The sequence below is a fragment of the Conger conger genome, chromosome 15 (assembly GCF_963514075.1).
Source record: "Conger conger chromosome 15, fConCon1.1, whole genome shotgun sequence".
NCBI classification, from domain to species: Eukaryota; Metazoa; Chordata; class Actinopteri; order Anguilliformes; family Congridae; genus Conger; species Conger conger.
The window spans coordinates 22,991,524-23,018,624 of record NC_083774.1 but is presented as its reverse complement, the minus strand read 5'-3'; the positions used below and the strand labels follow the sequence as shown (position 1 = coordinate 23,018,624).

Genomic DNA, 27,101 nt, shown 5'->3' with positions numbered 1-27,101 from the left:
TTTTCCTTTTTTTTCCGGGAGCATCTTCAGCCAGGCAGTCTCTGGATTCACTCCCCTCAGCCTACTCTGCTTGTTTTTCTGAACATTGCTCGTGAGGCTGTATTTTTGGGAGGCGGGTTGTGGAGATAATTTCAGCACCACCATGTGTGCCGGACTTCCTGTCCGAGCGCCTCTGCATTTCCTCCGAACTCTTGCGCGGGACTGAAAACCCCTCAGAACAGAGAACAGACGTGCTTCAGAAGCCCTGGACGTCCCCCCCCACCCCCCGCCAGTTGCGCCCTCAGGCCTCTGGTGTCGACGTTCGGTTTAGCCGTTTAAGGAGCTCCTCGCTCTCCCGTCCCATCTTCTCATGCTCTGAGGCACCTGAGCGTTTCTCAACGCTGAGGCTCGCGCCAGCTGGTTCGGGTCAAAGGGTAGGTTCTGTGTGAACTTTGCCTTCTTCTCGCCAATCTGCAGTGCGGGCAAGTGCAGGTTCAGGTTTTACAGTTCTGCGGACTGTGGGGGGAGAACATTCAGGGTATTTTTAACAAGATGTGGAAACTAGTGACTTCTGCTTTTCGTGGCTTCATGAGAAAAGTGTTGCGTTCTTTCACGGCAGCCGTTTTGACCATACGATGCGACACCATTGTTTATTAACGGAAGTCATTGGGTGTTAAATTGACAGATAATATAAGTCAATCAGTAACAGAGGGCCTGAGGGTAGCAGACCCAGCTGAAGTTAATGTTAAACTTGTCCTCTATTCTTATCAGTGCTGTTCTTTACAGCCCTTTGGGCCAATCGAGGAGTATGGACGTGAAACTAGTGAAAGGTGTCACAGGTCAAGGGTCAGGTAGCTTGGGGAGATTGCTAATGGCGTGTGATATGTTATGAGGATGCGTTATGTGGTAAGCGACTGTGTGTTTTGGGGTTACATATGCACTAAACCGAAACACAGCGGTGTTGAGAAACACAAAGATTGTTTTGGGTGGTCTGTGTTTTTTTTTCTCTAACAGTACGCTCAACAATGGCTTTGAACAACTGTTAATCTGGAGGCATGGTTGAGAAATAAACGCAGGGCCTGTTCCTTTAACACCATTCGGTAATACTTAATTTCGCTTTGCGTGGCAATAATAAACCTCGGCTAGTCTTAAGACTTTAAAAATCGCTAAATTGCACCTTTAAATAAACCCTTTAATCTTTCAAACAGTCGAACAATGCTAGTGCAGCACTGTGCCCCTTCGCAGGTTTGTACTCGTTTGCGGGGCATGGAAGTTTCTATGGAAGCTGAGTTGAAAGACCTTCCCTGCGGATTGAACGGCGGCTGGGGTTTCCGCCCGGATTCCACCTGAGGAGATATTACACACACATCACACCTGTCAGCCTCACACAGTCCTCACGTGAGAGAAGGTTGATGGAAAAACCTCGGATGAACTTTGAGATTGCGAGGTTGACTGCTGCCGTTTAGCGTTGGGCACTGTTCGATTGGACAAAAACAAGTGTGGGAGCCTTTGTTGACTTGTATGCTGTGTATAGACATACTGTAGGTTAGTTTCTTTAGTGACTGAGCTGGCTACCTTTGGGAAGTCTGTACTTTTCCGGTCTTTGAGTTCACCGGCGGGCAGGGATTTGTAAAGAAATTTCCATTGCTTTGCCCGAGACGTTCACATTTTTTGTTACACTGTCATAAGGCAAACCACCTTTTGAACCTTTTCAGCCCCGATATCACCTTGGGACACCGCGCTGAAGCGAAAGAAAGTATGATATTAATCTCATCCTCACCCCCAGTGGTTTCATTGGCCGTGACAAAGCAAAGCAAACGGTGTGACACACTACCTGGGCCGCGTAGCCTTTGATGTCGGACACATACAGGCGTCCTCCACAGGAACGCTCACACACGGGTATCCCCTTTCAACTCCCTTTGTGACGAGGTCATTGCCAACAGTCGGGTTTGGCATCTTTATGGTCAGTCTGGGTGGATAGGGAGACGTCCGCGTCTGCACGCGCCCTGGCGGGAGTGCGCGCTCGTTAAGCCGCGTCCGCAGGGCGTGTCCCCGGTATGTCCCCGCGGCCCCCGCTCTGCCCTCTCACCCCACGTCAGTCAGGAGGCCAGCTGCTGAAGGTCTCCTTATCTGGCCAATTATCTCAGCCCAGCAGGCCTTCCCCATCTCCTGTCCATGGCCCCAGCCCCCCTCTCCCAACAAGAAGAGCTGTGGCCGTGGGAGGGGTTAGATCCCTTAACCGCCGTCTGCTTTTTGGGGGAAGCGCCATTGTTCAGTCAGGAATTCCGTCACGGCCTTGGGTCTTCTCCTCGGATCGGCCCGGCTCTTAATTTGCGGAAGCGATTCGCCTCGGTTGGCCGTGTTCGTCGTGGCCTTGGGAGCGAATTGCGTTGGTGGTTGTTGCTCTAGAACCTTCACCTTCTCATCGCTGTGCGCTGTTTCGCCAGTGTTCGTTCCCCAGACCACGTTTCCTGCCTACACTCTGAGCCTGTGTGATGTCTTTTTATTTTTTTTAAATTTTATTTTATTTTTTAAATAAAGAAAAGGTTCTGAGCAGGTTTCTTCATCATTAGTTCTCTGCATTAGAAACCCGCGGTAACAGCGGGGCCGCAGAGCGACTTTGTGAACTCTGGAAGTCGCCCTTGGAGCCGGGTGTTTGCTCAGTGACGGTGTGTTTGTAGCTGCTGCCAGCGATAATAAGCCCGGTCTGAGCGGGCCGTGGAGCTTCATGAGAGGAGAGATGTTTGTTCTCTGCATTGTTAGGGAGCTGGGTTTTGTTTTCAGTGTAAAAATGGACTTCCTTTGGTTTTTTTTCGGTTGACGTCTTGCTCAGATCTGTGGGGTGATTTCAGTGTCGACTAAGGGGTGAGCGGCTCTTCTTGCGCCTCTGTTTGCTCGTCTCTTCTCGATGTGCACTCGCCCATATTAGCTCTACAGGGAATCCTGTGTCTTCAAAGGATTCCCTGTAGAATGCGGTGCTGTCATCAGCTGAGGTGCTAGCCCCTGTGTTTTGGGATTGGCTGTGGTCAACTGGTGGCATTAGCACGCCATGCACCAAATTTCGGTTGAGTAATGTCCCAAAAATAATGAGGTCCAATGACACTGCCTCCTCAACAATATCTGAAGACCTACCGCACAGTGTGATTTACAGCGCAGTTGTACAGTATGTTACTTTGTGCTTTGTGATTAGCCTCGTCTTGGTGTTGATAAGACTCCCTTTTACAAACTGACAGGAGGATAACTGCCAGGATAGTGGGATGAGGGGGAGGGGTTTCTCAGGTTCAGTGAAGTGGTCCAGTAGCATGGTGGGGAGGGGGGTTGGGGGTACGGGTTGGGTGGTCTGTGACCATCGTCTTGTCCTCCAAACGCAGTGAGAGAGTTCAGCTCCTTAGGCAGGATGACTTCACGTCACAAACATCCCGTCCACACAAGGACACGCTGCAAATAGCTGACATTGTTCAGGTTTCAGCGCCACACAAAGGACGCAAGATCCAGAATAACTGGCACAAGGAGGGATAGGGTTTCTGCTGCAGCAGCCCTCTTCCGGGCCGTGCTAGACCGGCCGGCGGTGGGCAGAACGCTTTGTGCCCGCCACAACAAAGACATCTCTCTGAGGGAATAAAATGCAGAAATAAATATTATTTTCTCTATATGAACCCTCACCCCCCAACACAAAAGTCCAGATTTGAATGCAGGGGGATGATGCATGTGGCTTCAGTCATTCTGATGCCAATCGAGGAGAAAATGGCTGCCATCTTCAAGATCACTGGGGGATTGAACTATCTTGATTCATTGAAGTGTGATATCATTCAGTAATGAAAGTTATAGTGTGATTTTGGAGAAGTCTAATGGAGACTCCTCCACATGTTAGCATGAGGCCCTCTGTCTGATGGGAGGCAGGGTGTGGCGCAGGTGTCCTTGTGTTTCGGGGTGCTCTCTGTAGGAGACTCGGAGGTCGGGACATGACGTGGTTGCGACCCTGCTGGGTGTGTGAGACAGCCCCAAACACAGGGCCACCAGTTCAGTGGAAAGGGACATGCGTTAAGAGCAGCACATTTTCGTTGTAAATTACAGCATTTTTTTGGCCACAATTCGGGGTTTACCTGGATCAGCAACATTCCAGACTGCTCGGCCAAGTCCTCCGGCAGTAGACTTTGGAATGTGTGTGTATGCGTTTCCGTTCATGCATGTGTATGTTTGTGTGTGCGTGCGTGCGTGCGTGCGTGCGTGCGTGTCTGTCTGTCTGTCTGTGTGTGCGTCCATGCGTGCCTGTCTGTATGTGCACGTGTGTGTGTGCTTCTTGCTGCTGTCGTCGTCAGTTATGCAGGGTGCCACAGGGGTCCCAGAGTGGAATCTTAATTCTTCCTCTATCCCTTAAGCAGTGCTGACCATCTGCTGGGGCTGCTGTGGTATCCCAGTGCCCCACACTCCTAATACCCTGGGCCTGAACCCTGCTGCACCTGTCTGGGGCTCAGTGTGCGCCCGTCAGTCCCCAGCCCGGGAGCTGCAGGGCTGGGTCTCTGCACATTCTGCTGTGTGCAACACCTCTATTCTTCCCCCCAACAGCCATTTCCTGTTATTCATTTTTTTCAAGGTTTTTCCTTTCTGCTCCACCGCTGGCTGGGTTAAAGCCAGACATATTGTTGCCCCTGGCAACAGGAAAAACTCGGAGGGGGGCTGACAGAGAGGCTCCCTCTCCACTGAAGGTGAAACGCTGCAGATGGCGTTGAGAGAAAGGGAAGCGCGGCACTCGGCTAGCAAACAGGAGAAACATCACGGGCGGGGTCTTTAACCGGGCTGCCGGTGCGTGTGCCTGTCTTCGGTTTGTGTCACCATTGCTAGTGGTGTTGGCGTGCGGCAAAGTGCCTTTCAGCAGGATTCTGGAGGGGCGGGGGCCTTCATTACTGTATGTGCCCTTGTCCTTTCCGGTGTGTGAATAGATCTCGGGAACCAGACTCTGCCGCTCCTGACAATAGGAGCTGTGGTGTGCTGGCTGCCTGCAGCCTGTTTCTGAGCAGAACACCTGAGGGAGCTGGCCCTGCTCCAGGTGGGGGAGAGGCTGCAGCCGATTGGCTCTTGGTGGGAAGGTAGGGGTGGGGCTTTGGGTTTGGGGGTGACGGCATAAGCAGACAGGAGCTCATAGGGAGAGAGGGAAAGAGTGTGAGCTAGGTGTCTGACAGAGGGAGAGGGTGACAGAATGGTGGTCATTAAGCACATTAGTGGGAGGTCACACTGTTTCTTTCTCTGAGCTAAAGGCTGTTTTCCTCCTCTTCTCACTTGGGGTCCTATCGGTAGCTGCATATATGCACCCCCCTGCTCCCTTATATTGAGGTCTTAACTGGGAAGTAGTGAAAGAGAGTTACAAGCCATGCTTTATGACTGTGCTTTGATCCTTTATGAATCTTTTTAATGAGTCATCAGAATTATACAGCACAGGCCACTGACTCTTATTCCCATTGGCTGTTAGACGGAGCTGGCCATGTTGACAAAGGAAATACAGTAAGGGCTATGGCCCAAGTAGCACAAATTGGAGCATATCATCATTCCCACAAACTGGGCTTGTGAACTGATGAGTATCTGGTGAGAATCATTTTACTGCCCAAGTGGTCATCTCACCTCATTTCCCCCCTTGTTTGAAAGAGATGTTGATTAAGATCTTGTAACGGGGGAAGCCATTTTGTTAGGGTGCCGCTCGTGACGGACTGATTTGATTAGGATCTCACTGTTCCCTTGTTGTCAGTTCTCCCGTGCTGTGTGTGGTGAATGGTAACCCCTGGAGACCATTCACTCAGCGTCGGAGGGGAGGATGTGAATTAAGGTATTGTGTCTTCATTACAGGCACGTCTGTGTGGACGGCGTCAGCTGCGAAACTTGGCCCACTCAGGCCTCTGCAGAGGGAGCGACCGGGTCGGACTGCGTAGGCCCGGCCTCCTCTGGCTTCACCGGCCGCTCTCGCGTGATTAATCTCTCCTCCAGCTGCATCCCGTCAGCTCGGCTGCAGGTTCTCTGCACTGGGGGGGAGAAGAACGTTTCCCTCACGCGAAAAAGTTTTTTTTGCTTGAGGAAAAGTGGAATCCGAAAGGTCGTTTGCAAAAGTGCTGCCTGGAAAAGAAATGAAACCACATGTTCTCCTCCAGCTTGCTGGGGAGCCTCTTTTTAAAGTGTTTTGTGGTTGTGAGAGAGGAAAAGGGAACGGTGTAGAAAATGGGGCTCATTTGTTGTGATGCAGCTTAATGGCTCCAGCCAGGTGTCCCTCTTCCTCTCAGCGAGGACTAGTTCCTTTAGAGGAGCTTATCTTAGGAGGCCTCCATTTTGTCCACTAACCACCCCCTTTCCTCTCCTCTCCCCTCCTCTCTCTCCTCGCAGCTGGGATGTCTTGACGCTGTCTCCCGGGCCCCTCCGAAGGATGAGTTGCGCGTGCTGATGGGAACTTCTTCTCCAATATGAGTGTCCATGATGTTGGAGGGAGACGACGCTACGAGGACTCGGAGTTCACGCTGCGGATCTACCCGGGGAACATCGCCGAGGGCACCATCTACTGCCCCGTCACCGCCCGCAAGAGCACCAAGGCCGCCGAGGTCATCGACCATGTGATCGACAAGCTCCAGCTGGACCGCACCAAGCTGTACGTGCTCGCCGAGGTCAAGGAGTTCGGCGGGGAGGAATGGATCCTCAACCCCACCGACAGCCCGGTCCAGCGCATGATGCTGTGGCCCCGCATGGCCCTGGAGAACCGCTTCTGCGGGGAGGACTACCGCTTCCTGCTGCGCGAGAAGAACCTGGACGGCTCCATCCACTACGGCAACCTGCAGATGTGGCTGCGCGTGACGGAGGAGCGGCGCCACCTGGTGGAGAGGGGCTTCCTGCCGCAGCCGCTGCAGAAGGACCACGACGACCTGTGCAACCTGCCCGACCTCAACGAGAAGACGCTGCTCGACAACCTGCGCAGCCGCTTCAAGCAGGAGAAGATCTACACCTACGTGGGCAGCATCCTCATCGTCATCAACCCCTTCCAGTTCCTGCCCATCTACAACCCCAAGTACGTCAAGATGTACGATAACCACCAGCTGGGCAAGCTGGAGCCGCACATCTACGCCGTGGCGGACGTGGCGTACCACGCCATGCTGCAGCGGCGCCAGAACCAGTGCATCGTCATCTCCGGGGAGAGCGGCTCGGGCAAGACCCAGAGCACCAACTTCCTCATCCACCACCTGACCGCCCTCAGCCAGAAGGGATTCGCCAGCGGGGTGGAGCAGATCATCCTGGGGGCGGGGCCAGTGCTGGAGGTGAGTGGAGTGGTCGTCTCAACCGCGGTCGAGGTCGACGTTTGTTGTTTGGCTATTCTGTTGAGAGAAAGGAGTTGGAATGTTGTCTTAGTGTGTAATGGTCCTTTTGCACATTGTAGACCTTATTGGTGATGTGCGGTAGGTTCTCTTTGGGACGTTAATGGTGTCTTATGGTGACCGTTCTCGAGATGACCTGGTATGTTGGCGTGAATAAAGCCGTAATGGAACTCCATTTCCCACAGTGCCCTGCTCTGCTGAGTGGCTGGCACCTGTTCTGCCTAACAGTGGAGGCTGGTGTTATTTATAAAGGCGCAGCTGTATCAGTGCTGGTCCCTGCGCTCCGCAGTGCTTCCCTCCCCTGCCTGCTTGTGATTACTGAACAGAGCCACGTTGTGCTTCTCCACACGTTGAAATTTGAGCGGTTTCTGACTTGCGTATGGATGTTGGCAGCATCTCCTGTCCGTACACTGTGTCCTCACGCTTCCAACAGTATATCTCTTTCTCCTTGAGGTGTTTTTTTTTTTTTTTCTCCGGGTCCTTTGAATTGGAGCAGCGCTGCGTACACGCAGCCTGCCGGGCGCTCGGGTCCTGCTGTGGTCTCCGCATCTGAATGAGGGGAACTGCAGCTGTGAGAAAATGAGAATAATGTGAAATGGCTTCGTGTACTCGAGTGGCGTGGAGCGGTATCCCGCTGCTCATTTAGGGGCGAGTACGTGTTCTCCCGAGCAGGCTAAGCCGAAGCCAAGGTGTTCCAGATGGGCGGTGGCACCGGGGCCCGAGGAGACTGTGCACGGCGCGAGGTTCCTGAAAGAGGAATGCACGCGCTAGGAGTACCAGAGTCCTCATATGCCTCTGGCCATTTGTCACTGTCACGCCGATCAGAGTGCGCATTTTAATGCGGTTTGATAGCGTCACAGATATGAGAGTGGATACACTCCGGGGAAACAATGGCTTCAGTTGTGCAGGAGGAGGTGGCGGTATGCGTGTTCCCTCTCACATTCTTACAATAGGAATGTGATCTGCCCTCCTGTACGTGTGATTATAAACAGTGGAGGTAGCTTGGATAATGGCAAATTTTAAGGGTAAATTTTTAGCCTTGGAGACGTTTGCTTTGCGGCTCGGGTGCGGAATGGGGTACGGCTTTTTCTTGACTGACGGTAAACCGACTTGCGTCCCTGTCCCTGTCCTTACGCACTGCATTGTGGGTAATCTTTGTCTCCAGGGTGTTGATAGAACATGGTTTACTCTTTATTTGCTTCGCTGCTAGCTATACGTGTCCAGGGTAATGTAGGTTGCATTTGATGTGTCCCCCATCGATGTGGCACAGGCCGGCAGGGTCTCGGCTGCCTGTCAGCAGGCGTCGTAGCCTGGCTGCGCTCTGTCTGAAGAGCAAGCCTCCACTCCATCAGGCTTCACCCTCAGTCTAAGCCTCAGCTCCTAACCCACTGCGTGTCTGCGTGTCTGCGTGTCCCTCAGTGGCCTTGAAGCAGACTGTTATTTGTAAACGCAAGTGTTATTTTTTTTAATGAATTGCTCATGAGGCAGAGTGAAACTTCCTGTTGAGGAATGTGTTAAAGGAACGCTCAGAATGCAAAATGACTTGTCTGGTATTATGTTCTGCGGTTAGTCAAAAAAAGAAAAGAAAAAAAAACCAACATGAAGGGGGTGGCCTTTCGCAAATACCGAGCGGGGGTGTCTGAAATAAAGTTATATGAGGACCAGTGGGCTGGACTAAAGCCGCAAGTAAGAAATGGGGTGTGGTTGGGCTGAGAGGTGGGGGGCGGGGGCATGGTGGGAGAGGGCCTTCTACTGGGCCCTGGCTCTCATCTGCCGAACAGTCAGGCAGTCAGGCAGGGGCTTTGCCGCGGTCTAATGTTTAAGCACTGCGGGTTAATCTCCAACTACCTGCCGCAGTGGAGTGGCTCTTTGGAGTGCCGAGGATCAACATTAATTGTTTGCATTGTGAGATTTGCCCTGCTCACCGCTGATTAACAGCCGGCCCTCGAGTGGAGCCGCTGTGGGCGCGGCTTAGCACGAGGGGCATCTGAGGCAGACGGGCCGAGAGTCGCACTGAGGGGGGGGCAGTTATGGAGGGGCAGTTATGGAGGGGCTTTCTGCTGCCGCTTAACTCTGATGTCATCAAACCTGAGTCACTCACACCCCTGCCAGACCTCACAGAAATACAATACTACAGCCAAAAAAGGGAGTGTTGCTCATCAAGATGTCTATATTATCATTGATAATAATAGTAGTCCATGGAGATTAAAGGCAGGTTCCCTGTGTGTTTTATCACTTGTGGTTTTAGATTGCAGGAGCTATTGTAGCGCTCATAAAATGGCCGTTGTGTATGAGCTCAATTCTCCGGCGCTCTGTTCTCCTTCCCCTGCCTTTGATGTCCCCTGCCTTAGCCTGACACAGGCTCGCCGCGGAGAGACAGAGAAAGCCCGTTCTTCCTCCTGAGAGAACAGCGGCCCTCAGGCCGCCATTACAGGAAACGGACACCTCCATCCTGCCGGCGTGGTGCTCTGCAGCCCCCAGTGCTGAGTGCAGACACACTCCTACTGCGACTGTCACTCCCTGGCACTCGCTGACATGGACACACACTCTCACAGTGACAGTGCAGTGGCCTTAATTGAAGCGTGCACTCTCTCTCACACTGACCCTGCCACACTGAGTGTATTGCTATGGCCTTCTTTGAAGCGTACAGATTCTGATGCTGCCATTAGTCCTCTGGTCCCCGCTGCTGCATACTGAGACTCTTATATCGTGACTGTCGTCTGCTCGTCTTTACTGAAGCCTGTACCCTCACTGTGGCCCTCCAGGGCTCTACGGTTACCTGCAGGCACCCCTGTCCTGGCGGGCACAGGCCCCGGTTTGGGCAGCTCTCCTCCTCGCCCCCAGCGGTGCAGATCGGTCACGGGACTTCAGCTCGTGTTACTGCACTGCGGTGCGTCTCTGTCTGAGGCAGATGAAGTCATCGCATCTCCAAGGTCCCAGCCTGGCCGAATCCGCCCTTCTCCCAAAGCGGGCGGCTAGCTAGCTAGCGAGCGTTACGCGGGTTCTGTTACCGTCCCGGCTCTGTGATCGGGGGGTCTGCAGCAGCGGTAGCGTGCGTGTGGCTCCGCTGTGCCGGAGTCGATGCCCCGCCCTCGGTCTCCCGCACGCACGCCATGCAAGCGCACCGCGCTTAAAAGACATTACATCATGCGGGCTGTGTCATCGTCCGCCCAACGCAATTGCAATAACCATTAGTTGCTAAAAAAAGAGCTGGGTTCAGTACCAGCTGTGGCTGTAATTGCAGCCGTTTGCAATGCGAGAGCTGTGCCTGAGCCTGTGGCCAGCGGCCGTCACTGGAGGGGGTAGAGCAGGGAGGACAACGCAGGAGGGAGAAAGAGATGACGGGGTGTGTGCAGTGCTTGAGGGGGGCAAGGACAGCCCCTTTATTTCACAGCTAGCCACTCAGAGGGCTCGGTTTCTGCTGGGTAGCTGTTGCAGGCCAGCCGTTGGCTGTGGGCTGAGCTCTGCGTGTTGACGGACAGCTGGGGATGGCTCTGCTCCTCTGGGCTGGAGCCAGCAGAAGCAGCCTGGCCCAGACAGTGACCACACCCATCACCCTTCAGTTACTCAGCTATACAGGAGAGCTTCGTACCAGTGAGCTAAAGCTGTGTGTGCGTGCGTGTGTGTGAGAGCAGGCATGGATGTGTGTGTGTGTATGTGTGTGTGTGTGTGCGAGTGAGAGAGAGCGCAGGCATGAACGTGCGTGTCAGTGTCTGTTTCTGTGTGTGTGTGTGTGTGTGTGTTGGGGTGTGAGAGAGAGAGAGCGTGGGCATGGGTGTGTGTGTGTGTGTGTGTGTGTGTGTGTGTGTGTGTGTGAGAGAGAGAGAGGGCATGAACGTGTGTGTGCGTGTGCGTGTGCGTGCACGTGTATGGGAGAGTGGGCATGGATGTGCGTGTGCGTGCGTGCGTGTGTGTGTGAGAGAGAGAGAGAGAGAGAGAGGGCATGAACGTGTGTGCGTGTGCGCGTGCTCGAAAGAGTGGGCATGGATGTGTGTGGGGGATGGGGAATATGTATGTTCATTTTCCTGTGAGTGTTTTTCCACCTCACAGCAGAGCAGGCTGGGGAAGATGAAGTGGCCTCTGACAGCAATGCCTGGAGAGCGACTACAGCCATGATCTAATTTCAGCCCGAAAGAAAACAGCCCTCTCCTCTCCTTCCTCTCTCTTCTCCTCTCCTTCCTCTCCTCTCTCTTCCTCCTCTCTGCCCTTTCTTCTCCCAGAGCTCATGTGAGAGTCTCATGCAGATGTGACAAACACAAAAGATCACATGCTTGATATTTTTAACAGGAGCGCAGTAGTCTATACCCAGCCGTGCTGTGGAATGTAGTCTGCAGGCTACGTTTTTCGCACAGAGCGGGGTGATGCTCTCGCTGGAGAGGACGCCGCAGAGCCTCCCTGGGGCGGCTGATGTTTTCGCAGAACCCAGCGAATCGGGGCTGTGCGTTGGGAAGCTGAAGTGGCCTGAAGCCTGATACCCGCCCCCCCCTCACCCCTCCCCTCCCCTGGTGAGGGGAAGAGCAGGTGGTCTGGGGCAGAGCCTCCTTTGTTCCACAGTGCTGTGTGTGTGCGTAGACCTGGCGTTTTGCCCGTTTCCCCGCCGATGGTTTAAACCCAGATGTTACCTGTTGGCGAGGACCGGGGGTGCCTGACGCTGCTCCCGCTTCTGGAAAGCAGAGCTGTCTGTTCCACACGGAGGTGACTGAGTGCGTTACGCGTCGTATGAAGTTCACTCGCATGCCGTCAAGTCAGAACGAGGGCGTCTTTTAATGCCACGAACAGCGCTCCAATGAAAGCGTTCGCCTCCGCTAAACCAATAGAGCTAATTGGATCCTCGGAAAAGAAAACAAAGCAAAAACAACCCGTACACTCGCAAAGGGAGTCTTGTGCAATTTATGACATTTACAGTACAGCATCCATAGATAAAGGCATCCAGAAATATCTTTAAAGAGAGCAGATGAAGGAGTTTGTTAATGAAGTCACTGGTAGGTTGGCGCTGAAGGGGCAGTGCTGGCAGGAAGGCCTCTCTGAGTGCTGCGGCACCGTTACGGTATCTCTCCGCCTCAGAGCGAGCTGTCAGGTCCCGTTAGCCTCAGGCCAGCCGCTCTCTCCGGGAGCCTGCGGGGAACCTGCTGGCGCTGCCGGCGGCACTTAAATCAGACCGCGCCACCCTCGCACGCCCCACGCCTCGCATGGCTGCACCCCCAGCGGGAGGAGACCGGTCCCGGGACACGTCTCAGGGCGGGGAGGGCGCGTGTGACACGTGCGGCTCTGCGGGGAGGGGGGGCGGCTCGCTCACTGTCAGTTTCTGGAGCTCGCCGTCATTTTTCTCCCCCAAATTACAGGGCGAATGTTTCTATTCCAGCTGTAATTTAATGACGTTTATTGAATAGTAATTTACTGCTCCCCTCTGTATGTTAAGCTAACAGCTGTACGTTGTGGGACTTGCTCTTAAAGCCGTGGGCCATTTACATTTTATACTTGTAAGTTTATACAGGAATTGTCTCCCTCTACTATAGACGGCCTATAAACACCCAATGGCCTTTTGTTTAGTGTTCTCCCAATGAACTGGCTCCTCCATTTGGAAAATGGAAAAACTCCCCCGTCATTTGGTGCGTAGCAGTGAGGCTGGGGTCTTGAGCTGACACCCCTGCACACACACGGGCACTGCCCATCTCCTCACCCCACCCCTCTTATCTTCCATGATCTCATCCGCACCCCTCTCTGCACCCCTCCGCTCCCTCTCCACCGCTGCGGTGGCTCTAAACTGCCGCTGCCAGCTTGTGATGAATATTTAATGCGCGCTGTCATTAGCACTAATGCGCTACAGGGTTATGTGGAGGTGCTGTCAGTGCAGGTTTATGGTCAGTGGAGAGGGGATGGGGGGATGGGGGGGGTTGTGGGATTTGCTGTGCTGACAGAGGACTGTGTTCAGTCCCTTAGGGCTGATACAGACTGCCCACGCCCCATGCCTTCCCGCCCCCCTTACGTGAAGACCAGCGGGGGCATTGTCTGCCATTTAGAGGGCAACGCTTGTGGTTGCCACAACATCCCTTTAGGTGTCTGTGGGGCCGGCGTACGACGCACTGCTCTTTTTGGGAGCGGCGTGTCTCCTGTTCCTCTCCTCTCAGGATAATCTACCTCCTGACTTCCCTCAGCGTGATGTAACATCTGTTCCCCGGGGCCGTGCCACTCCGCATCTGGAACATTCCATCTCTCCGTACCCCCCTCCGGGGGCCGCGTACGTGCCGCTCATCGGGCGGCGTACCCGTTTCCTAACGGCGGGGGTAGCGTTAGCGCGGGGCGCTACCTTCATTAGGACGGCGTGGCGGGTCGCTGCTCCGCGCCTGTATCGCACAGATTTAATAATGAAGCGGGCCCGCTGCAGGAAATCGATGCTCTAAATGTGGCTGATTCAATCTGGCCGCGGTAATGCACACACAATCAAACGGGAGATGAGATTAAAGGCCATTAGCCCGCCGCCGGCCCTAATCGCGGCCGCATTGCTGCGCTGTTGCAGGCGCGGCTGCGCCCCTGCCTAATGTGTCTGTGAGCGGGGCGTAGGCTGGTCAGCTCCCCCCCTCACCCCCCCAGCGCACGCACCCAACCTCCTGGTCAAGGTCATTGAGATGCTGCACTAATGCAGTCTTATACTGCACTGGTGGAGCTTTGCCCAGTTCCTTCCAGAGGACATACAGCGTCTTGTTGTTTGAGGTTGTGTATGGCACTGTGTGTCTCTGTCTCCAGTCCACGGAGTCGTATGCCTTCCATAGCAACAGGCAACGGGTTCACTGCGTTCAAAAATAAGATTGCAGATGTGTTCTCAGATGTGCGTCTCCTACACCCAACCCAGCTGTCAGTCTGCGGCCCTGGAGTGTTTCAGAGAGTTTCTCTCGAGTTCTGCCCTCGACAGGGTGGGAACCACCACAGCTGAGCAGTCACCAGAATGGAGCGTCACCACGTGGTTCTGTAAGCTTCAGCAGAAACGCAGTGTATTCGGAGCAGCCTGAGCTGTGATGTGTAACAGGAGAAGGTTGGTAAAGCAGACTTCTCACCTGAGAATGCGGCTGCTTCCTAAACAGGTGTGAGTTTCAGCGTGAAGAGAGAAACCTCACTGGAGCTGTATGGTGAGGGAAGTGGTGGAGCGTGTGCAATGATTAAACAAACCGTCCTGATTTCAACACACACAGGTGTGAGGGTTTTTTTTCTCCACTCGTCCTTGTGAACATACACACACGCGGCACACAAACACACCCACTCAAACGCGCAGGTGCAAATGCATACCTACATACACATGCGCACAAGCACACACACACACACATACACACTCATACACATACACATTACATTACATTACATTATTGGCATTTGGCAGACGCTCTTATCCAGAGCGACGTACAACAAACGCACACCCACTCAAATGCGCAGGGAAAATGCATACAGACATGCATACCCACACACACACACACACACACACACACACTTACTGGCTGGGTGCTAATTTCCCCACAGTGCAGCCTTTGACAGCCTGTGTTTAGCTGGGCCTGAGCCACATGTTGCATGAGGTGAGGAGGATGTGGTTTGATCTTGGCAGAGTGTACGCTCGGATTTAACCCGTCGAGGGTTGGACAGAACGGTCGAAGCTTTAGATTGATGCTCATCATAAACCCCCGTCATATTTTATGTAGTGTAAGCAATGTGCTATCTCCATTTTGAGTATTTCTTTAATGCTCAAGGCACGGATTGCAGCAGATGGTTTAGCCTGGAAAGCGGCAATCATTCACTGGATGCGAGTGCAAAATCCTGGACTGTGTTGAGCTTCCATTTTTGGGAAGTGTTCCCGTTGCGGACTTGATTCCGGAGATTCCAGGCGGGGGATTGGGAGGTGGAGCCCTCAGGCCCAGGTCTTCTCCGTCAGTGTGGGGCGCAGAGCTTGTGGAGGTCTGTCTCTCCTCACGCTGTTTACTGACCAGCTCTCCGTCAGTGTGGGGGCAGAGCTGGTGGAGGTCTGTCTCTCCTCACGCTGTTTACTGACCAGCTCTCCGTCAGTGTGGCGCAGAGAGCTGGTGGAGGTCTGTCTCTGCTCATGCTGTTTACTGACCAGCTCTCTGTCAGTGTGGGGCGCAGAGCTGGTGGAGGTCTGTCTCTCCTCACGGTTCACAGACCAGCGCCCGCGGACGGGCTGAGGCGGGATGACCTCTTTATCTGCGCCGCACCGCGCCTCCCTCTCGCATTCCCCACGCGCCTGCGTCTCCTCCCCGCTCCCCCCAGGCTCCGCCCGGACCCCCAAACACCGCCCGCTTCTCCCCTCGATTTACACTTTCACCTCCACTGTCCCCATGTTCCAAACCTCTCACCTACACGGTCATCCTCACACTCCTGACATGTGCAAGGAGTTTTCCTTCAAATCCTCTCCCAACATCTTCACTACAACCAGAAACAACCATTTACCCCCCACTCTTACTTATTTATCAGTGATTCGCCTGTTTGAAACCACCACACACAGGACTGTCACTACTTTCTTCCATTTATAGCTATCTGAGCATAATTAAGCCTCTTCATCTCTGAACTCTTACGCTCTTAATTTCATTTGTTTATTTAGCAGATTCTAAATTAATACATTTAGATTTATATGGGCAATGGATGGATGAGGATAACTATTGATGTAGAATTGATGCAGAAAGCTCACTAACACCCTAGTTGACTGTTGCACACTAATCGTGCTTCACTGGAGATAAACTATTAATTCAGGTCCAATGTAAAAAAGCCGCTGTTTTAATGATAAAGAACACACGTGTGGCAGAAGATGATTGGCTAGCGCTGGCAGGGAGAGGCGGGGCTGGGTTAACAGGCCGCACATGCAGTGTGTGGAGGTGGCCGCTCAGCCGGCCCTGGACGGCGGCCAGCGGCTCCGCCGCTCCGACACCCTCTCCCACGATGCCGTGCGCTGTGCATGAGCGCATTGTTCCCTCTGAATAGCCCTCCCAGCAGCCTCTGCATCTGTGCGCCTGTGTGTGCATCTGTCCCAGGACTGTGAATGATTCATAGTGTGACAGATGGGGTCTCATGTAGAGAGCTCTTCGAGAGGTCCACTGCTGGAGATGGAGGGGTGGGGGGGGGGGGGTGTATACTGGCCGTGGCCCTGCTGGGGGGGGCTCCTGGGAAACGTTGAGCAGTAGGCCGGTTCTGCTTGGCGATCTCGCGGGCCCGTCCCCACACGAGCACAGTTGGCACTGTGCGCGCGGCGGGAGGCGGTGAAAGCCGGTACAGTATTGAGACGGGTGCAGGGGGGGGGGTCCAGGGTACATCGCGTTCCCACTGTCCGTGTTCGCCCCCGGGCCTCCACAATGAGCCCTTAAGGGCCTGTGCTGTATGCACTCTCTGTTCCGCCCAGAGCAGCCCGCTTCCACCGCTGTGTGTGTGTGTGAGAGTGTGTGAGAGTGTGTGAGAGTGTGTGAGAGTGTGTGAGAGTGTGTGAGAGAGTGTGAGAGAGTGTGAGAGAGTGTGAGAGAGTGTGAGAGAGTGTGAGAGAGTGTGAGAGAGTGTGAGAGAGTGTGAGAGTGTGAGAGTGTGAGAGTGTGAGAGTGTGAGAGTGTGAGAGTGTGAGAGTGTGAGAGTGTGAGAGTGTGAATACTGTGGTGTCATCACAAACGACTAAAACCATCCGGGCTTGGTATGGAGGCTCTCCGCTTGCACACACTTCGTCTCCAGACCTTTCCCCCACTCTCCCTCTGCTGCCGCTCCACGTGAGCGCCCTGGGGTCTGGCGGTTTACAGGGTGTGCTGGGAACGCAGTGTTGAGGATGCAGCCTTTATCAGCACATCTGATTAAAGTTTCTCAATTCAGAAACAAGTCGGTACAAAACCTTGGCTGCCCACACCATTTCTCGACACGGGGGGCAGCTGCCCCGAACTTGTTCTTTCGGTAACAAACAAGCCTCCTGATCCCTTCAAGGCCAGGAGCCCGTGAGAAGTGGGGATGGTCCAGTGAACTCGTGACAATGAAGGTGTGATAGCTGGCCTCGCTCCTCTGGAGGACTGAGCCGGTTGAGTGCTGGAGTCACGGAGCTTTGAGCGGTGCTGTGGTGCGCTGACAGGCTTTAGAAGAGGAAGAATGAAAAGAGGAGCCCTTATTGGTTGGTTGTGCTTCGTGAAGCCTCCTGCTGGAACCGCCGGTCTGCTGTTAGCGAGCACCTGTCCGTGGACGGCATGCCGTCGGCAGCCCTGCCCCTTTCCCAGCCGATTGCCTGGCAGTCCTGCCCTTTCCGTGCCCTGGGCGCTTCGCCCCGTCAGCAGTTTTTCGGGGGAGCGCGCTGCACCCTTTTTTGGGTAGTGACAGGTGAGCGCCAAGCTCAGCTGTTCTCCTCCGCCGTGCAGCCGGCGTCCAACCGCACGGGGACACGCCCGATACCGCCATCTGTCTGCCTGTGGCCTCCTCTCTCCTCTCTCTGTCTCTGTCTCTGTCTCTGTCTCTGTCTCTGTCTCTGTCTCTGTCTCTGTCTCTGTCTCTGTCTCTGTCTCTGTCTCTGTCTCTGTCTCTGTCTCTGTCTCTGTCTCTCTGTCTCTCTGTCTCTCTGTCTCTCTGTCTCTCTGTCTCTCATCGAGAGGAGGGGAAGGCGGCTCATTACTGCCCTTATTCGGTTTTCATTGGTCCGTTTCCAGCAGCTCCACTCCACAGGTGTGACAGCCCTGAATTAGGCCCAGCTTAGACCCTGAAGCAAAAATCAAAAATGCAACTATTTCAACCTGAGCACCCATAGTTCCATATTGCCTCTGTTGTGAGTAAAGTATGAGGAATAATGTCCATGATCTCATGGTAAATTTTGAATGTTGTTGAATAGTCTTGTTAAAAATCTCCCTCCTTTCATCCTCTTTCTGTCTTATCTCTTTCTCATGGGAAATACATGGAAATACATCTGAGCAATAATGCTGCAGCAGATGCTCAAAGCAACACATTCCAGGATGTGTGTCTCTGTTACCCTTACCTCCCTCTTTCCCTCTCAACCTCCCTCCCTCTCCCTCTCTCTCTCTCCTTTCGCTCTCTCTTTCTATCTTTCTCCTCTATCTCTCCCTCTATCTCTCCCTCTATCTCTCCCTCTATCTCTCCCTCTCTCTCTCCCTCTCTCTCTCTCCCTCTCTCTCTCCTTCCCTCTCTCTCTCTCTCTCTCTCTCTCTCTCTCTCTCTCTCTCTCTCTCTCTCTCTCTCTCTCTCTCTCTCTCCCTCTCCCTCTCCCTCTCCCTCTCTGGCAGCAGTGCAGCCCTCTGTAATGAGGTCTCCCGTGCGGTTGAGCTGCAGATGTGAGCCCCACAGTGTCTCTGTGCAGATTATCTCTGACTCGTAGGCATAAGCAGGGGGCGGACCATAACCCCACAGGACCAACCTCTTCCTCCTCACTTCCTGTCGCCCACAGTGCTGGCCGTGTTCGCCAGATTAAAGCAGCCTGGCAAACGGCCCTCCCCTCCTCCTCTCTTCTCTCTTCTCTTCCTCGCTTTCTGTCTTCCCCAACCAGTCTGCACAAACACCATGACCAGTTATATTGGAAATTATATTGGAATTATTGACTTTCCGTTGGATTGTTTTTTGTTTATTTGTTTTTAAAATAAAATGTTGCCATCGACACGTCCGCAGTTACGCTTAAAAGCACGCAGAATACTTTCTATGAACGTAAGAAAAACCCCAGGAAAATCATTGTGTGTTTTTCCGGCCGTCGGCCAGGCCAGGAATGGAAACGTTCGGCGCTGCAGACGTAGCCGCTATGAGTCCGCAGCGGTTAGGCTTCCTGCGTTTTCACTCCAGACTTTTATTTGCGGAGCGCGCGATTGGCTGGGCTCCGCAGAGAGAGCCGTGTGTGTGGGGGGGGCGGCCGGGGAAGGCGGGCCGGCGTGAGCGTATGGAAATAACATCACACGCCCGTCTCGCTACGCCCGTCTCCCTGTGCCCTGCTCCCTGTGCCCTGCTCCAGAACACAGGCCCAGGGCCACACCGTGCCACAGAGCGCGCCTCCGTCCGCCCCGGCTCGCTCTCCCCGGGCTGACCTGCTCAGTCCTGCGGGTCTCTCTGCGTCCACGTCTACATTCTTGGCACCGAGCACGTCTTTGGAAGCCCAATAAAACGGTTCCTGCAGGAAACTGTGTAAGACCTCTGCTTCAACTGCCCGACTTTACAATAGCGAGACTTTATTATCCGAGTTATTTAAGGCTGAAAACAAAGCTTATGGAGCATTTGACCCCGCCGTTGTGAGCTGCAGTGGGCGGAGCCTTGGGTCGCTGTGGGAACGTGTTGGCTGTAGCTTGTGAGGGATTGTGGGATTGTTTTCTCTGTTTCTCTCTTCAGTCCACAGCCCACAGTGTTTTCACAGGCTGCCTGTCACGTTTCCTCACTCTTTCAAAGATGGATGGAGGCCTTTGGAGGCCGAGGACCAGGCCCTCTCTTCCTCTATGTCCTCCCTCTTCCTTTCATTTCTTCTTTTACTCCTCCCTTTACCCCCTCTATTCCTGCTCGCTCACTCTCTCTCTCACCCCTGTCTGTTCTTCTCTCCCCCACCTCTCTCTCTCCTCCGCTTACTGTCCTTCTCTTTCTCTGGACCGTTCTATCTTCCTTTCTGCTCTCCCACTCTTCCTCTCCTTCCCTCGTGTTCTGTGCCTGTCTTTATTTATTCATCTAAATAATGAAATGGGTATAGCATATTTCATAGTTAAAGTGAAACACACTCATTGCTTTTTGTCAATTTCCCCTCTCAATCAGTGTGTGATCCACAACACCCTTCGCCTGTTATTACAGTAAATCTTAAAGTAAACCTTTAGGACACTGGAGTATTCCTTAATGACACGTCTGTTCATGTTTAGGAATGGACTTTGTAATCCTTAATAACAGGTTTATTAGCGGGGCTGAATCTGTGTGAATGGATGGGATCAGTGCTGCACTGCAGATGGTTGTAGAGACACAGGTTTAACACCCTTTAGTGAGTTTCGGTAGCACTTCTCCTGTCTCGTATCTGGAAGGTATTCAATTGTGCGGTTGGTGAAGTTACCTATTAAAGGCTGGTAGCTGCTACGGTACATATTTACTTTCTGTTTGACCTGTTTGCAGAGGCAGTTTATTTCTGTGAAAAGGACATCCTGGCACCTGTATTCAGCGCTTGGTTGATGAATGAGCAGTGGGTAAGGTGGGGAGTGTGTGTGTTTGTGTGCGTTTGTGTGCGTTTGTGTGTGTGTGCATTTGTGACTGTGTGCCACTGTGTGTGTGTGTGTGTGTGTGTGTGTGTGTGTGTGTGTGTGTGTGTGTGTGTGTGTGTGTGTGTGTGTGTGTGTGTGTGTGTGTGTGTGTGTGTGTGTGTGTGTGTGTGTGTGTGAGTGACTGTGTGCCACTGTGTGGACCTGCACTGGAATAGAAATAAGCCGACCCTTGCTGTTGCTGGTCTCAGGCTGAATGAAAGGCCTGGATTGACGTGCCACAGTAAATTCGGGGTTCATTAGGGGTGATCGGGTATCAAGCCGCTCTTTAGGATTATGTGAATGACAGCCGTGGTGTTGGGGCTGTGTGAATGTGTGCTGTGCTTTTGGGATTGCGGTGAATGAGTGTGCTTTGAGCTGTTGAGTTGTTGCTGGGTGATGCCCAGGCCGCTGTTTGGTAAACCTCTGATTTGCGCAGCAGTAACCACCTGGCCAGGGGTCAGACTGGCACCCTCTGGAACCCTGGCCTGGAACCCTGGCTGCACCAGCGCTGCTCCCTGATGAAAGGAGGGAATCCGCAGAGATCCCTGTTAATTCAGTTTAATTTAGCGAAATCCCCCTTTCCCCACCGCTCTCTAATTTAGCGTTCTGCCTTCGTTTGCGAGTGGTTTGCGCCCGGTTGCCAGGCTCTTTTGAGGAGAGAAGAGGAGACGGCTGAAAGGATCAGCTGCCTTTGCAGTGCGGAGAGCAAAGCCTTCTGCAGGCTGATGAAGGTGCTGAAATTCCTGCCTGTTTAAGCGCCGTAGACTGCCTGTTTTACTCGGGAGGGCTCCAGTGAGAGCCCTTCAGCCGAACGGCCGCGGGAGACGCGCCGCCCTCAGCGACGGCGTGCCGACTCTGGCAGGGAGGTGCACTCCAGGACCCGGTCGTCTCTGGTCCGTTCCTGGAGTGTTTGACCACAGGCACGAGAGAGGCGGTCCTGCTGGGTCTATATTCGGTCCTGTGGATCTCCATGCCCATGTAAAGACTGGTGTGTTCCTTACTGAGTCCGGCCTCTGGCTCCTTCCGGGCTGGAGTGCGGAGATCCCGTCCCATCGGCTTGTCAGTGAAATCACGTGCTGTGGGCCACTCCGTAGCCGGACCTGTCCTGCTGGACTGACTCGGCACCGTTCTTATCCGTGTCCAAACTAAGATGGCGGCCCCCTCCTCACCTGCCCTGGTCTTGCCCTGGTCTTGCCCTCCTCCCCGTATGAAATGGCGTGTTGGTGGCAGCGTCAGCCCCACGCTCTGGGGGGTAAGTTCAGAGCTCCCCCCCCCTCCGCTGCTCGATCCCTGACTTCCTACCCCCCCCCCCCCCATCCCAGAGTGACTGTGAGAAAGGAGAGGCCGCTTCAGTCCAGTCAACATGGTCCTGAGCTGCAATAATAATGCTCCGTATCCCTGTGCTGTTTCCATAAGGAGACACTTGGCTCTACAAACAGGGGAGAGGAGTGCGGTTTATTGTTCTGGGGTCAGGGGTTCCCATCAGCCCCGGGGCAGCGGTGGCAGTAGTTACCCCATCCGCGTTGGGCATGTTTCCGGCCCCCGAGGACTCTGTTTTAAGTTTCTTTAATGACTTGTGTCGGTTTGTGGTCTTCTGTGCACCTCTGTGTCTATCCCTGCCCTCTCAGACCTGTGTTCAGACTGCAGGCTGGTGTTTGGGAAACAGAGGTGGGGTTGAGCGGTTTGCTTTGCGCCGTGCTCTGTAAACACGACCTCTCCGAGTCTGGGCCACACAAACAATCGGGCAGCGTAATGTAAATACCCCTCCTTCCAGACGGCCTTTTAATTCCCCGTCCGTTTAAAAAAAAAAAAAAAAAAAATTGGTTGTGTCGTGTGCGTTTTTCTTGGAGATGGGGGTTGGGAAATAACCGGTTAATAAGTTGTCAGAGCCGTGGTGTGTGAGAATAGTTGTCACTTCTCTCCCCTCCCGTCCTCGTGCAGCGTGTTTAGTTTGGAAATAAATCTGCTCTGAGCTGAGCATGAGTGCGGCAGGAGATGCTCAAAGCCACACATTCCAGGATGTCTCTCTCTCTCTCTTTACCTCTCTGCCTCTTTTTCTGTCTGTCTCTCTGTCTCTGTCTCTCTCACTCTCTCTCTCCCCCGACATTCCTGTTTTCTCTATGGTTGCCAGATTGGGAAGATCCTCTCTACTCCACTGGTGTTTCCTTGCCTTCCGCTTGTGTCTGGCCTCTCTGCACCCCCCTCACGCCCCCCACCTGCCCCCATTATTCCTCCAGCAAGGACATCGGGGGCCGGTGACACCACACCCGCTCTCAGACACGCACTTGCAGCAACACTTGCACACACAGGCGACATGTAACATTCAGTCACAGCTAAAACATGCATATGCAGCACTCTTAAATCAACACGCCTACAAACTATGCAAATGTTCTCACACACAGGAACAGAAAAGGAACACGCACGTAGCAGTTCGCACAAATGCACATCGGGAAATCCTGGCCCCATATCCACTCACGGAAAAACAGGAGAAACGCACAGGCACACACATGCGCACACAAACAGAAGAAACGCTCACACACAAGCACGTATGCACACACACACACACACACACACACACACACACACGCTCACACACACGGCTCTGGCTCCTGAACCGCTGGCACGCTGCGGACACACGTTCTTGTCTGGAGTCGTCGTGTGGGCCGTCTGTCTGAGCCGTTTTCCACACGGGCTCAGGCCCTCAGTCAGCCATGATCCCTGCTCTTCCCCCCTCTCTACTTCACCAGCAGATCTGCCAGCAATTCATCAATTATTTTCAGTGTTCCTCTTCAGAAAGAGTGCGCGAGTGTGAGCGCGAGTGTGTGTATGTGTGTGCTACAGAGAGGTGCTTCAGACGAGTGTTGAGATTTGCTACAGGCTGCTCTTTTCTATTCTTTAGTGTATTCTTTCAGTACCTCTAACTGTAAAATTTTAAACTGCTTACATTTTCTTAACAAGCGCCTCTACCCTGTGAAAAAGTGCATTCATCTCCCCAAGTATTTATTGGGCCAAAAAATTGTCCTCTTGTGGACTATATAGGAATAACCATCATGGAATAGCGTAATGTTATAGATACATATATACACATTAATAGTGTAATATTGTTGTAACTGTAGGGTTATGTAACTTGATGAGGGGTGTTGCTTGGTGAGGAAATCATTAATTTGGTGTAGTTTGTTCACCGTTTCTTGACTCCTCTGTAGGTCTAGCGTAGGGGCCCTGTTTTATTACTGAAGGGAAGTCACTTCCCCTGGAATTAGCGGGACTGGTACCTTGCCAAGAAGACTGTAAAGAATGATAAAAATGAAATCAAACACAAAACAGGTGTTGGCCTGTTTCTTGCATTTGAATGGAGCTGAAGGTACTGTGAATCTGTGGGGATGTTCCACGTTAGGTCTTCTTCACGCATTGCTCTGCGGAGCAGCAGGAGGCCTGACTGGCTCTGTGGAGAAATGCAGAAAGCCCTGAGAGAGTCAGCTGTAGGTCTTACCACCTGCCTATGTGCCTCTGGTGAAAACGGTCGAAGAGCAAAAGATGATTATTTACGACAAAAAAATATTTAAATCTTGGATTGAGTACACACATTTAGTACACATTTAAGTGCAATGTTTTTCCTCTTGGAATTAAAATGGCAGTTTGCACCTCGTGAAGCTGTTTCACAGACTGAGCCTAATGGAGAGCCGTATTGACACAGCTGGAGTGAGTGGTATAATAGGTTTGTACTGGGATGCTGGCCCTGATTGGCAGTTGGGACTCCCGCACACACTCACACACACACACACGCACACGCACACGCACACACACACACACACACACACACACACACACACCCCATCTGATATCAGTGGGCTCAGAGCTTTCATCTCCCCATTAACTTTGTTGCCTTGGTGAGACCAGGCAGAACAGTCCTAATACAGTAATGACGTTACTGCTCTTCAGACATGTTTGGGTTGGCAGTGCCCTCCTGCCGGACTGCCAGTGTATGTACCTTGGCTCTGCTCCACACGTTCCTGTACATTATGTTACTCTGCGTTACAATGAACCCACTCAGCACTTTTTACAGCGGGGAGGTGGGGGTATGAGAGACGGCGCTCTTATATAGCCATGGCTGTGTTGTGTAATGTACAGTACGCTTCCATATTTAAGTGCTTTCTGACTCCATCTAAATTCTAAATTTAATGTCAGGTTTTACTCCGTTCCCTGTTTGTTATGACTCGTGTGCGTGTGCCTGGCCCGTCGCCATGGCGTCCTCTGTCGTTTCGGGAGGTCGCGACTGCGGAACTTGTCCTCTGAAGGCTGTGCCGCCGGCCCGTGTGTCGCGCCCCGTGGTGCTGTGCGGTGCGAAGCCGCCGCCCGCTCGCTCATCTGCCAATCAGAGCTGTTTTTACACAGTGTGACCTATCCCCCGCCGCGCGGTGGGGAACAGGGCCCACCGGCTCGTCTCCCCTGAGGCAGCGCTTCCGCTCGATGTTGTTAAGCTGGAATAATACACATTTAGCAGAGTTTCCACTCGGCCTATGAGCCTCGACTGAAGCCAGAGATGGGCGAGCAGCTCCTGACCCCAGCGGACGGACCGACAGCGGACTGACCAACCGAAAAACGCTGCGACCGGGGGCGTCCCGTGCCTCACCCAGGACGGTCCCGCTCCCGAGAAACCTCGCTCGGTCCCGCTGGACGGACTCCATCCCTTCCCGTCAGAAGTGTTTCTTTTTTTATGACCCAAATTTTTGCGGTGAATGATTTGCGGCCGCGAGGCTCCGCTGGCGTCCGCTTTTTTTCCGTTTTTTTTCCGCGCTGGCAATCAGATTTTGAAAATCTGTCAAATGCGTTGCGATCCCTTCCATTTCACTGGACTTACCGAGCCTTCCTGAGCGCAATGCGAACCAGATGCGAGTTTAACTCTGGTGACATCGTAAGGGAATTTATAGCGGGGGGGGGACGGACCGGGGGGCTGGGGGGGGGGAGCGAGGCACCTCTGCCAAGGCAACACCCGTTGATTACAGACCCATGGAGCTCCGCACGGCTGCTCGGGCTGATGTCATGGCCCGCGCTTTACATAATGGCCCTTCTGCACAGCCGCTTAGCTGTAAAATAATTTGGCACGTTCTCTTTCCCTTTCTGTTCTCCAGTAACGGTCTCGCTCTCTCCGGGAGAGACCGGTGCCAGAGACTGTGACTGAGACAAAGGCGCTTGTTGGCCGCTGCCGTTGCGTGTTGGGGTCCCAGGGTTCAGGCCCTGGGCTGGCAGCCTCCCCCTTGTTTCTCCCCCTTGGCAGGGAGACGGCTGTTAAACCGCAGCCCTGCATGAGGTCGGTGGCACGGGGTCCCCGCGAGGCACGCCTTTATCCGCTGTGCAGTCCTGTCCCCACGGAGCTGGCCTCAGCACTTTCAGCGCCTTCTTTATCACTTACGCGCGTTCCCAACAGAGCTGACCGTCATCGGCGGTTTGCGCTGAGAGCCCTCGCAATGTACCCTTTCATCAGCAGTGTGGACCGTAAAGACTCACTCCCAGTGTGTTCTGAGAGTCCTGCAGTGTGTACTGCAGTCCCCACCAGTCACACACACTCCTCAGTGCGGCCTGTGTTTTTTAACGGTGGTGTGTGTTGGGGACTTTGTGGGCCTCACTGGGCCTCGCATGTATTTATGTCACTGCTGGTTATATTTTCCTACAGAGGACTGCAGATGTAACACGGTCATAATGGATGCATGAGAAACACCAGACAGGGATGTGTATATTTTCTGTCTTTAGTTTGAAGCCCAAGGGTTGTGTTTGGAAAGGGAGGAGTGCGGGGTATCCTCTCTCTCTTCCGCTGCTAGATAGCTGTTCCCCATCCTTCCAGGACAGGCTCTTCTGAGCTAAAGCTAAATCAGACAGTGTTTCACAAGCTGGAATGCTTGAGCAGAGCATGTTTCTGTCTCTGCATGGTCCGTTCCTGGAACACCATCGCTGACCTAGCGGCCGGGCTAACATTAGCGGCGGCGCTCAGCTGCGCTCTGCCTCTCCCCCAGCACTGGTCTGGCTTTGATCGAGTCCCCACAGCGCCTGTGAAACTCGGTCCTGGGCTGGGATAAAGGACTCAGGCTGTTCTCATCATTTGTCGTGCCAAAGCCACATAACGTTCCTCGTTTCAAGCTGTGGCACCATTTCACGCCGCCGTGCCAAAAACTTCTAAGCTTTTTTTTCCCCCTCAACTGTTAACAGTTGTTTTTAGACCAGTTATCAATATTAATGTTCACTTTGTCCTGCAAATCGGTTGCGAGGGCAGCGGCGGCCCCGGGCGCGTCTGGGCTCTGTGTGCTCGTGCGGAGTTCAGACCCTCCGCTTTATTAGCACCAGATCGCTCATATGAAAGCCATAAACTTTGTGTGATTCCGCATCGCTGTTGTGTTGCTCTTTTAGCAAACACATTTTTTTCATTTTCAGTGCATGCCTCGCACCCGAGCCTTCTCGAGTGGTTTCACGCGAGAGGAAGTGCCTGCCTGGGCCTGTTTTTAACTCTAAACATCCCTTTGCTTTTTCATGTTTGCTTTTTCAGATCAAGTAAAAGGGCCCTGGGTCAGTGGCACAG

General features: G+C 53.3%; 1 protein-coding gene across 6 annotated transcripts in view; it reads left to right on the top strand.

The window, feature by feature from the left end:
- The window catches only part of LOC133110948 (unconventional myosin-IXAa-like), a 146,352-nt gene that overhangs the window by 25,772 nt on the left and 93,479 nt on the right, over positions 1-27,101 (top strand). For all 6 annotated transcript variants that reach the window (XM_061221074.1, XM_061221075.1, XM_061221076.1 and 3 more), the window contains exon 2: positions 6,346-7,265. In XM_061221074.1, the coding sequence (XP_061077058.1) occupies positions 6,423-7,265 (843 nt within the window). In that variant the 5' untranslated portion in view covers positions 6,346-6,422. The remainder of the gene's footprint in view (positions 1-6,345; positions 7,266-27,101) is intronic.